Here is an 11135-nt window from a genome sequence, read left to right on the forward strand (position 1 = left end):
CGGGCTGTGGGGACGCAAGGAGGAATAATTTGCAGGCTGTGCCCAGGAGAAACCCTGATTCTAGATAAGACATCCCACACACTCCCACCCCAGTATGTTACTTTGGAGCGGGAATGCTGAGAAGGCTGGTAGCATTTCCTTGATTCTGGAGGAAATTTCGGCTCTGAAATCCCACTCGCAAAGCTCACCTTGCCTTCCAGCTCCTTTTCCAAGGCCAGGCGGCAGCACGACTCCTGCGGGCTCGGTCCTCCCGGAGCAGGGGGCGCTGTGGGATAGCGGGAGCCGGCCCGGCTAGCCGCCGCCTCCTGCGCCCGTGGCCAGTGAGACCGGAAGGGCGGCCGGCAGGGGCGGGCCGGGTAGCGGCCGGCTTCTCTGGCCAGGCACCGCGCGGGGGCGCGGGGCGTGCCCCTGTCAAGAGCCATGCTCGGCAGGTCCGGGTACCGGGCGCTGCCCCTGGGGGACTTTGACCGTTTCCAGCAGTCGAGCTTCGGCTTCCTGGGCTCGCAGAAGGGCTGCTTGTCCCCGGAGCGGGGCGGCGTGGGGCCGGGGGCCGGTGAGTGGCCGCCCAGCACAGCGGACCCGGGGCGGGGACCGGCTGGTACCCTCAGGAGTCAGCAGGTCTGGCGCCCTCGCGCCCTAAGAGGAGGCACCGAGAGTGGCTACGGCGTGGAGAAGGGGCTGGACCAGGCATTGGGATGCTAGCGCTCACCCGCCCTCCCTAGGGCTACTGGGCTGCTGGCCCGGAGCTCTCTCATCTTCTAACAGGCCTCATCCCTTCGTTTATCCTCTCGGCTCTTATCAGCCCTTTAAGCCTGGGAAGGGATTTCAAATTCTCATTTTGAAGATGTATTTATTTATTTGAGAAAGAGAGGGCGGGAGGGTGGGCAGAGGGACAGGGAGAGGGAGAGAATCTCAAGCAGATGGGAGCAGATCTCAGGAACTGAGATCATGACCTCAGCAGAAACCTACAGTCGGCAGATTCACCGACTGGGCCATGCAGGAGACCACTCAAATTCCCATTTTGACCAGAAAGACCCCAGAGTCTAGGCATGGGAGGTCACCAGTGCTCGAAGGGTGCTTGGCCGCAGAGAAATGGCAAAATCTTGATTCCAGGGGGTACTTCTAGATGCCTGGAGTTTAAGCATCTGCCTGTTTCCTGGTGCATGTGGGCAGGCCCTCAGCTGCCTGTTGTGTCAGCTTTGGTCATCTCTTGCTCCAGAGCCTTGAGGGATTCCCTTGGCCCCAGGGCCCGATCCCACATGAATCAGTCTGACAGGCAAACCCTGGAGGATTTGGTCTCTCCTGACCCTCCTATAATGACAGCTGACCCTCTCCAAGCCTTCCTTTCCTGCAGGGGCCACAGGGGTCAGAGCCAGACAGGAAAGCATCCTGGGGTTTGGAGAGCCCAGAGGGCATACCGTTCCTGGAAGGACTGAGCAAAAGCTCTTGCCTGCTTCCTGCCCAGGCTTGGGAGAAGAAAGATACCAGAGGATAACCATGCTAGTTTCTGGGGCTCTCAGCTCCATTTTCATTGTGGGCTCTTGGTTCTCCAAGGGGCCAGGACCTCTGATCTCAGATGAGCCTCATCTTCCTAGTTCCCACCTCCTACCCGAAGCCACTTCAAGTATTTGATAGTCCTTAGGGCATTAAAGGAGAGTGTGAGCTGTGAGCCATTAATGCTTTATCCTAAGCATTAGGATAGCCTAAGGCATTATCTCCAAGAGGATGAAAGCACACTTCTGGGGCTGAAGGTGGAAGAGGAACGTGTTCTACCACCAGCATTCAGTTCAGCCCAGCACAGTGTTTATAGATGCCTGGGTGCTCCTGGCTCTGTGCCAGGTATGGGAGGCACTATCTATCAGACAAGAGAATTGATCTGGATCGCTGGTGAGGAGAGCATCACATGGATTGGCTTCTCAAATCTAAAGGCTGTTGCCTAGCAGAGACTCGGCCTTGTGGAGGTGGGACTCGAGGCAGATTAGTTTTGATGTGTGGGAGGAGGGAATGTTCTTCATTAGCATTTGGCTAGAGACAGAAATGAGGCAAGGAGGCAACTGAGAGCTCTGAGAAGGGACTAGCTGCTGAAGGGGGAGGTGGGCAAAAGGTGCACTTGACCAACTTCACTCAGCCTGCTGCTGTCATGCCAGCACTGGTTGGTGTTCCCTGACTGCCTCTGCTCTCTTATCCCCAGACGCGCCCCAGAGCTGGCCCTCCTACCTCTGCCACGGCCTCATCAGTTTCCTGGGGTTCTTGCTGCTGCTGATCACTTTCCCCATTTCCGGCTGGTTCGCCTTGAAGGTAAGGCTGGCTGGGTCAGACTCTGGGGGATTGAGCCCCACTCTCCGTCCTCTGTCCCCTTCCCCTGAATATTACGTTATCACATCCCAGTGAAATGGGCTGGTCCGGGATTGTTCATTTGTATCTTTCAGATGAGGAAATAGGCTCAGGCTTGCCCAAAGTCATACTGGGGAGCCAGTGAGTGGCAAACAAGCCTTCCCAAACACCCAAGTTCTGGGGTCTGGACGCTGGCTTTAAGGTGCACACAGATGTCTTTGCCACATCTTCCTTTCTTTGGGTTAGGCTGAAATTTGAACTGAAAACTACTCCACTTGGCCCAGTAGGTAATGAGTAATAGGAATTCAGGCCTGGTTTTTTTTTTTTTTTTTTTTAAAGAAATGTTTTCTTTTTTTTTTAAATTTATTTATTTGTTAGAGAGAGAGAGAGAGCGAGCACAGGCAGACAGAGTGGTAGGCAGAGGCAGAGGGAGAAGCAGGCTCCCTGCCGAGCAAGGAGCCCGATGTGGGACTCGATCCCAGGACGCTGGGATCATGACCTGAGCCGAAGGCAGCCGCTTAACCAACTGAGCCACCCAGGCGTCCCTCAGGCCTGGTTTTTAACAAGGGCTGGTGCAGAGGGGAAAGCTGGAGCTGTACTTAAAGATCATATCTGAGAGCTGCAGTGAAGGTGGAAGCCCAGGCAGGCTGTGCCCTTTGTGTGGCCCTAGGAAACAGTCAACTTTTCTAGAAAGCCTTCAGGTTTGGTGTGGTCTGGAAGGAAGTCTTTAGAAGGTGCTAAATCCTAGTCCTAAAGTTGCCACTGAAACAAACACTGTGTGACCCTGGGCAAGTCACGTTGCCCCTCTGGGCCTTCATTTCTCAATTTGGACCTATTTACTTCTAAAGTTGACAAAGCCCTTTGTTTGGGGTTGGAGTCATTCAGAACTGCATTCAAATCTTGCCTGTTTCACTCGGGGGCTCTGTGATTTTTGAGCAAATCATTTAACCTCTCAGAGCTTGGTTTTCTCTTCCAAAAAGATCTAAGGATATCTGACACCGACCAAGGCAAAGGAGAGAGAGGGGAGGGGGGTACCTGGGCAGACGCCGTTGTGAGCCTAGGCCCAGGACTTTCACCCCTCTCTCTCACCCTCGTGAACAGATTGTGCCCACCTATGAGCGGGTGATCGTGTTTCGACTGGGCCGGATCCGCACCCCTCAGGGGCCCGGCATGGTTCTGCTCTTGCCCTTCATTGACTCCTTCCAGCGGGTGGATTTGAGGACACGTGCTTTCAATGTCCCTCCCTGCAAGGTGAGGATCTTCTCGGCTCCCCCAAAAGAGGGAGTGGGGGCTTGTACAGCATGATTGTGGGAGCCAGTTCCATGGTGTATGAGTAGCCGTCAGGGGCAAGGTGGTGGAAGAAACCAGAAAAGTTGAGGATGGAGGCTGGGAGGACATCCTTGCTCAATGTACCTACTGACCTGCACTTGGGGATGTGATTTTCCCTTTGAGGAGCTAGGTACCAGGAGGGGAGGTCAAGCTGGGTGGTCTTGGTAGGCCAGACCTCCCTGCAGCACCAGCCCCTTAAGTATCTCCTCTTTCATGAACTCCCCCAACAGCTGGCCTCTAAGGATGGGGCTGTGCTCTCTGTGGGGGCTGATGTCCAGTTCCGCATCTGGGATCCGGTACTGTCTGTGATGACTGTGAAGGACCTGAACATGGCCACGCGCATGACGGCCCAGAACGCTATGACCAAGGCCCTGCTCAAGAGGCCTCTGCGGGAGATCCAGATGGAGAAGCTCAAGATCAGCGACCAGCTCCTGGTAGGCAGCTGCTTACACGGTAGAGGTCAGTGGTGAGCTCCTGGGCCTGGCTTTACCTGCCAGGGCACTTTGAGCAAAGCACCAAATTGCTCTGGGCCTCAGTTTACCATATATTCCAACCTTGGAAGAGCCAGCGGTCTGGGTGGAACTGAGGAACAGAAGACAGGTGCAGAGCATAGTGGTCTTGGGCAAGCTTGTCTTGGAGAGGCTCCGGGGCCCTGAGAGGGGCATGGCCTAATCCAGATTCTGGGGCCTTCCCTAACTGCTGGGGTTCTACCCTTCACCACTCTGCAGGTGTTGCCATGACAACACTGGGCCTCGGAGGCGGGCAGTGGGGTTGAAAGGAGTGGGGGCCCTCCCAGCACAGTCACCTGGGGAATTCCGGGCCCCACAGGGCAGCATGTGCGCTTGGGGGCTTTGTGTTCCTTGTTCAGAACAGAACAAAGAGACACAAGGGCCTTTGGACCTTTTTCTTGTCTCTCCACGTGTGAGTCATTATCTACACCAGAGTTCCCCTCTCATCCCTTCTGTGACAGGACGGGGTAGAAATGTGACATGTGTCACACATGGTAGCATGTCCCCTGCTCCCCAGGCTCACCTTGGGCTTTCTCCTGTGTCCTAGTGGACCCTGAGTGAGGTTTCCCCTTAGTCCCCTTGGCTGTGTTTTCCCCTGGGGGCCTGGGGTTTGAGGACTGGAGTCGGGGGGCAGTAATGCCAGTCCTGGAGATCCCAGTCCCTTCCGGAAGTGAACCAGCCCCGTGAGGGAAGCTCCCAAGGAGATGCTGCTGTGCTGGGGACGCCGGCTCTCACGTGGACATTGTCTTAGGGTCTATGAGTCCTTTCGCTGCCCGCGTGTATCCACTTCACATTCTGCCACCAGAGGGCTGATATTATGGTTTGATTTTGGCAGGAGGAAACAGGGCTCAGAAGTTATTGGTTGCCCCCCAAGAACCATGGTCAAGGGCAGAGCTGGCCCAGAGCTAGATCACTGGCTGTCCCGCCCCCCATCCTCAATCCAGTGCTCCATCTTCTACAGTTGATAACAAATTGATAACAGCTTTTATTTATGAAGCCACATTCCATTTTAGCGTATTTTTCAGAGGAGAAAGCTGATCTCGGCCTTATTGCTGTCAGGGGCGGGTGGGGAACGAAACCAGAACACCAGGCGTGTTGTGCAACAAAGCCGAGAGAGGCAGTTTGGGGGAAGTCGGTCCCGCACCAGGATGTTAGTCATTTAGGGCCTGTTGCCCAGATCGGGTTGGCGCCTGGTAGAGTGGGGTCAGTGCCTGTGGTTACAACGAAGTCTCAGGAACACTAGCTTGCCTCCCGGAAGCCCTGGGTCAGGCAGACATTTCTCATTCTCACTCCCCTTTCTGCCTCCTCCCTGGAGGGACTCACACTCTCCAGTCTCCCTTGCTGGACCCTGGTGAGCTGCTCACTCCTCCCCCAGGCCGGTTGCTTGCTTCCATTCACTGCGGCCACACACTACATTCCCCTGCTGCAACCTGGCCTCTTCCTCCTCGCGGGGGCAGACCCCCGGGACAGGAACCCTTTCGCTCCTCCGGCATCAGCCCTTCAATCTCCGGGTCTGTGCTGTCCCTCTGCTCACCGCAAGCCAAGCAGTGCTTCTTCCTCCGAGGCTTCTCCCTGCGTGGGCAGTGCTCTGGGCTCAGGGCTCAGCTTCTGCTTCTGTTAGTCCTCCCTCCGCTCCTTTCTGCGTGGGCGTGGGCACGGACTCTCTCCGCACCCCAGCCCCTGACAACTCTCCTCTACCTCCCCCACCTGTCTCCCCTGCTCGCCCCATCCTCAGTCTAGGCTTCCTCTAGACTCCTAAGACAGCAGCGTGACCTCCTTCCTGCTAGCTCCCGGCACTTCTCAGTCCCACGCTTGCTTCACGTGGGGGGAGCCTCTGACTCTGTGCACCCTCCTCCCTCTCTCTCTCTCTCTCTCTCTCTCTCTCTCGGATCCTCTGCTCCCTTGGCTTCCATTATTCCACTTCTGCTTTTCCTCCTTCCAGCTCACTCCTGCTTACTACTTGCTCTCCTGCCCTTCAATTTCCAAGGTTCTGCCAATGGCCTCTTCTTCTTGCCTAGGACCTCCTGGGAGGGTTCATCCAGCCGGGCTTCGTGCTGCTTCTGGACACTGATTATGTACAACCCTCTGCTCCAGCTCCCCTCCTGTGCCCTGGACCCCGTTTATCCAACCGCCTGGTGGACAGTTGCTGTTGCATAGACACTTCAAGCTGAATATGTTAAAAAAAAAAAAAAATAGTCCTCCTCCCTCCCCTAGCCATCGCTGAGCATGTGTCTGCCTGTGTGCTTGCTCCAGGTGAGCACCATGCTCACGATCGTGCAGGAGCCCACGCCAGAGAGCCGGCCCCTCTCTGCCCTCCGGCACTCACAGGCAGGTGGCCACCATGCTTCCTGCTTGTTTCCCAGGTGTCTTGCTGTAGCTGCATCTAGTTGACAGAGTTGTGCTCTGTCCTCTGCGTGTCTCGGCTTCACGGCCACCTCTCTGTCTAACACCAGAACTGCCTCATTTCTGCCTGCACTTTGAAACAGTGGCCCACATGGTCTCCACGTCCCCACCCTCAGCCCCCTTCAATCCAGTGTCCACGGAGCAGCCAGGAGGAGCTTCCAACGAGCAGGTCTGTGGTCACCCCCCTGCCGAACTCTTCTCGAGGCTCCTCGTGTGTCAGAATAAAGCCAAGCGAGCGGGGCCGCCCACCTCAGAGCCCTCCACTTGCTCCAGTCTCCCAAGCCACACTTGAGGGTCTAGCTAAATGGAACGGTGGTTACTCACACTTCCCCAGATGTTCCAGGTTCTTCTGTCTGGGCTTTTATACATGTTGTTCCCATTGCCTGAAGGAGTCCTTCTTGTGGGGTTCCCGGACCCAATTCCAGTGTGGGGAAGGGGGTTTCCACACACACAGCATCAAGCAATTTTCAGACACTGGTAGGGTATCCCTAGAATTCAACTCACGCATCAGATCCTGTGGGTTAAAGGCTCAGTCCCACAAGACTGCCCCCCCATCCCTTACTAAAGATGTCAGTCACAAGCCCCAGGCTGTTACCTGTGCTTTTCACTGACTGGCTCCAGTTGGGGGTTCCAGCCACCTCCCTGGGTCCTTTTGCTAGAGCGGCTCTCAGAACTCCAGGAAGCACGTTTACCAGTTTATTAAAGAATGTGATAAAAGCTGGGGCGCCTGGGTGGCTCAGTGAGTTAAAGCCACTGCCTTCAGCTCGGGTCATGATCCCAGGGTCCTGGGATCGAGCCCCACATCGGCCTCTCTGCTCAGCAGGGAGCCTGCTTCCCTTCCTCTCTCTCTGCCTGCCTCTCTGCCTATGTGTGATTTCTGTCTGTCAAATAAATAAATAAAATCTTTAAAAAAAAAAGAATGTGATAAAAGCTATGAATCAACAACCAAACAAAGAGAGACACAGGATGAGGTCTGGGGAAGGGGTATGGAGCATTCCTGCCCTCCCCAGGCACCCCACTCTCTGGCGTTCACCAGCCTGGAAGCTCTGGAACCCAGTCTTTCTGGGAATTCTGTAAAGGCTTCTTTCCATACTGAGGACCAAGTCGTTGGTCATCGCTCAGGGTGGGACTGAAGGTTCCAACTCTCCAATCACATAGTTGGTCCTCCTGGCAGCCAGCCCCTGCCCTTGAGTGCGTCCAAAAGTCACCTTTCTTACCTTCATAGAAGACCCCTTTATCACTCTTCTCACAGGCAATTCCAAGGGTCGTAGGAGCTGAGTCAGGAACAAAGACAAATACATAGAAGTGTATTTTAATCAGTTGAATGGTCAAATGGAAACACATATTTCTTTTAGGTCACATCACAATCTTCCTTCCTGCTGTACTCCTTGGCTGGGGTGACCCCGCTCCACCCGGCATCACTGCCCATTCCCTGGGCCTCCAGGGGGTCAGGCCTGGTCCTAGTTACTCACACCAGTTGCCAGCTCCTGGGTTGTATGTACTTGCCCTCTGCCTGTGTTCCTCAGGAGGGAGCCTGGCCCGGGACAGGAGGCGTGGTGCCTCCAGCCTGAAGAAGGTGCTCCCAGAATGGCTTGTCGGCTTAATTCCATTTCTCCGCCTACACTCTTTTCCAGCTGGAAATCAATGATGTGACCAGGGCCTGGGGGCTGGAGGTGGACCGGGTAGAGCTGGCAGTGGAGGCTGTGCTCCAGCCACCCCAGGACAGCCCAGCGGGGCCCAACTTGGACAGCACTCTCCAGCAGCTAGCCCTCCACTTCCTGGGAGGAGGCCTGTCCTCCGTGGCGGGAGGCTTGTCAGCCCCAGGGCCAGGTGAGGAGCTCCAGAAAGAAGGGGAGGTGCTTCTGGGGCACTCAGTTCAGTGTCCTGCACAGGCTCAGGGCCCATTCCCTTAGCTGAGCTGAGCACGTTCGTGCAGTGCACACCTGCCCAGCTGCTCAGGCTGTCCCTACTGCTTGAGCCGATGGGAGCTAAGGTGGCGAACAGAGCTGTCTTAGTGGGTGGAGGCCTTCGTGAGCCTCTGTGGGAGGAGGGGACAGCACCCAGGGGTGAAAGCTGATTAGTTGCTTCTCAGCCGAGGAGGAAGTCAAACTCGGGCTTGAAGGGCCTATGAGAGGGAGCTGCTATGAGAAGTGCAGAGGCCACAGTGAGCCTGACCTTGGGAACACACTGACTTTCTTCTCTCTGCTTCCTTCCCCAACCCTGTTGGCCACCCCTAGCAGACACCTTGGAGATGGTGAGTGAAGTCGAGCAGCCTGCCCCTCCCGTTGGTGCTGGGCCTGGCCCAAAGCAGCCTGTGGCGGAGGGACTGCTGACTGCCCTGCAGCCCTTCCTGTCGGAGGCGCTGGTCAGCCAAGTCGGTGCCTGCTACCAGTTCAATGTCGTCCTGCCCAGTGGTTCCCAGAACATCTACTTCCTTGACCTCACTACAGGTGCCACTGCCTTCCCTGCCCTCACTCGCCTTCCCAGCCAGGTTGCTTGTAGCTGCCCTTTCCCCATGGTCCTTTTTTAAATTTAAATTTAAAATCCTTCTGTTCCCGCCATAGTTTAGAGGGACCCCATAGCAGTCCGGGGCTCAGACAGCAAGATCTGGGGGTTTGTCTCCCTGCCCGTCTCTGTGAGAAGGACAACTTTGATGGTTGCAGCCCGAGACCCGCACACAGTACAGGCCGACTGCGTGCCAGCCTCTATGCTGAGCACGTGCAATGCATGATCTCCCTACTACTCACCTCGAGCCTCTGTTCGGGGATGATCGTCCTCCCCGTTTCACCAATTTGGAAACTGAGGCCCTGAGTGCTCCTACAGCCAATAAGACTTGAACTCAGGGAATTAGAACCTGAACACCTGGCTATTACTTTCTACTCCTCCCAGTGGGCCATGCTAACCAGACCCTCCCCCTGCTGCATAGCTGTCCCCCCTACCAATGCTCAATTTTTCTTTCCCTCCACAGGGCACGGGAGGGTAGGACATGGAGTGCCTGACGGCATCCCTGATGTGGTGGTGGAGATGACCGAGGCGGACCTGCAGGCCCTTCTGTGCAGGGAGCTGCGGCCCCTGGGGGCCTACATGAGTGGGCGGCTAAAGGTGAAGGGTGACCTGGCCGTGGCCATGAAGCTGGAGGCTGTCCTCAGGGCCCTGAAGTAGCAGCTTTGGCTGACTGTCTGTAGCCCAGCTCCGAGTCTGGCATCAAGCCAGGGAGTCATCTTAGAGGAGAAGACGGCACTGGTGCCATACCTTGGATTATTGAGGCCCTCCTCAGCCAGGAGCCAAGGAATGGAGGCTGGGCCGACACCAGAGCTGGGAGAGACTGTGTCAGGCCGCCTTGCCCTCCTTACTTAGAGTGCTTCTCTGGACAAGCCTTTGCCCATCCTGGTGCCCGGCTGAATGCCCAGCCCCGAGCCGGGTACACAGTGTGATAACGAGAGCCAAGCCCGCCCGCTGTGCTGGCGACCTGACTGGAGGGGCGGGGCCCACAGACATAGCCTGGCTGCATGGATTCGGGCTGGTGTGAGGGAGCCAAGCATGTGGTGGCTCGGGTCCCAGCTCCGGGGTGGGGATCAGAGAGGTTGAGTGGTGGAGAAGGAGGGCAGCCACCAAGAAGAGTCACTTCAGGGCGGGGATTTGGGGATCGAGCTGGGCCTGCCTTCCCGGTTGCTCTCTAGGCCCAGGCCAGTGGGCAGTGGGGATGGAAAAGCGTGGGGCCTTCTCCGCATCTGGCCCTGCTCCTGAAGATGTCTTGACTCGTCCCCCAGCTCCGTCTTGCATGCCTGACGGGCTGGAGCCCAGGGCAGCATGTAGGAGAGCCCTGCTGTTCTGTGCTTTTTACCAGAGGTTGGCAAACCACCAATAAATGTGCTGTTTACAATGTATTGAAGAGAGATGGGGGCACGGGGTGGGTTGGGGAGTCCCCGAGGCCATGCCCCTACTGCCACCTGGGCAAGGACCAGGGCTGGGAGGCTGACACACCCTTAATATATGCATGTGAATCACCCACAGTTCCCCTCCTGCCAAGGGTTTCAGAGCCCCTGGGGCAGGTATGGGCTCTTCTGTTCCTCTTTGGGGTAGAAGTTGGCTAGGAAAGAGAGGATATGGGTGTGTCAGGGTTGGTCCTGCAAACACCCTCCCAAGGGGCAGGGGGGGCGGGGCGTCTGATCGCGTTCAGGAGAGGAGTCAGAGTTGCTGTCAACTCCCTGGCCTCTCCCAACCCCCTCAACCCCCCATGGTCCCTGTTTCTCCACCAGCAGAAGGGAAGGAAACAGAAGGAAGTGGGCCTAGAGGCCAGGCCAGGTCTTTAGCCCTGGGAGTCTGGCCCAGCGCTCTGCTGCTGTGCTCCAGCCCAAACCCCAGGGACCCCAGGGAAGGGGCCTTTTACGTCTTCAGCCCTAAGAAATGAATCTCACTTCCCCTTTGTGAAACAGCCCCGGGCTTGTCCTCTGGCACCAGGCTCTTCCCCTCGGGGCCTCTCTAGCTCCCCTGGCACCGTCTAGTTTTCCCCTTTGTTTCTGCCCGTGCCTGCGTTTTCCCTCCTCTGGGAAATCCTCT

The 11135-nt window shown here is 56.5% G+C and overlaps 1 protein-coding gene across 2 annotated transcripts; it reads left to right on the forward strand.

The window, feature by feature from the left end:
- Positions 1–322: 322 nt before the first annotated feature.
- STOML1 (stomatin like 1) lies at positions 323–10461 on the forward strand. Of its 2 annotated transcripts, none has more exons than XM_080809033.1 (7): positions 323–553; positions 2192–2298; positions 3436–3585; positions 3894–4097; positions 8210–8405; positions 8813–9025; positions 9544–10461. In XM_080809033.1, exons 1-7 carry the CDS (start codon positions 421–423, stop codon positions 9735–9737), a joined length of 1197 nt encoding a protein of 398 aa, XP_080665159.1. In that variant the 5' UTR covers positions 323–420; the 3' UTR covers positions 9738–10461. The 2 variants fall into 2 exon arrangements, with proteins under 2 accessions (XP_080665159.1, XP_080665160.1); XM_080809034.1 differs by having other exon boundaries at positions 8816–9025.
- The last annotated feature ends 674 nt before the right edge of the window (positions 10462–11135 follow it).

Source organism: Martes martes, assembly GCF_963455335.1.
Source record: "Martes martes genome assembly, chromosome: 7".
In the NCBI taxonomy this organism is placed as follows: Eukaryota; Metazoa; Chordata; class Mammalia; order Carnivora; family Mustelidae; genus Martes; species Martes martes.

What these genes read in the sequence shown, in the direction of transcription:
- STOML1 (XM_080809033.1), top strand. Translation starts at nt 421, where the DNA reads ATGCTCGGCAGGTCCGGGTACCGGGCGCTGCCCCTGGGGGACTTTGAC. An exon ending in AGATCAGCGACCAGCTCCTG is followed by an intron (nt 4,098 to 8,209) that starts GTAGGCAGCTGC and finishes ACTCTTTTCCAG; the next exon opens with CTGGAAATCAATGATGTGAC. An exon ending in CTTGTCAGCCCCAGGGCCAG is followed by an intron (nt 8,406 to 8,812) that starts GTGAGGAGCTCC and finishes GGCCACCCCTAG; the next exon opens with CAGACACCTTGGAGATGGTG.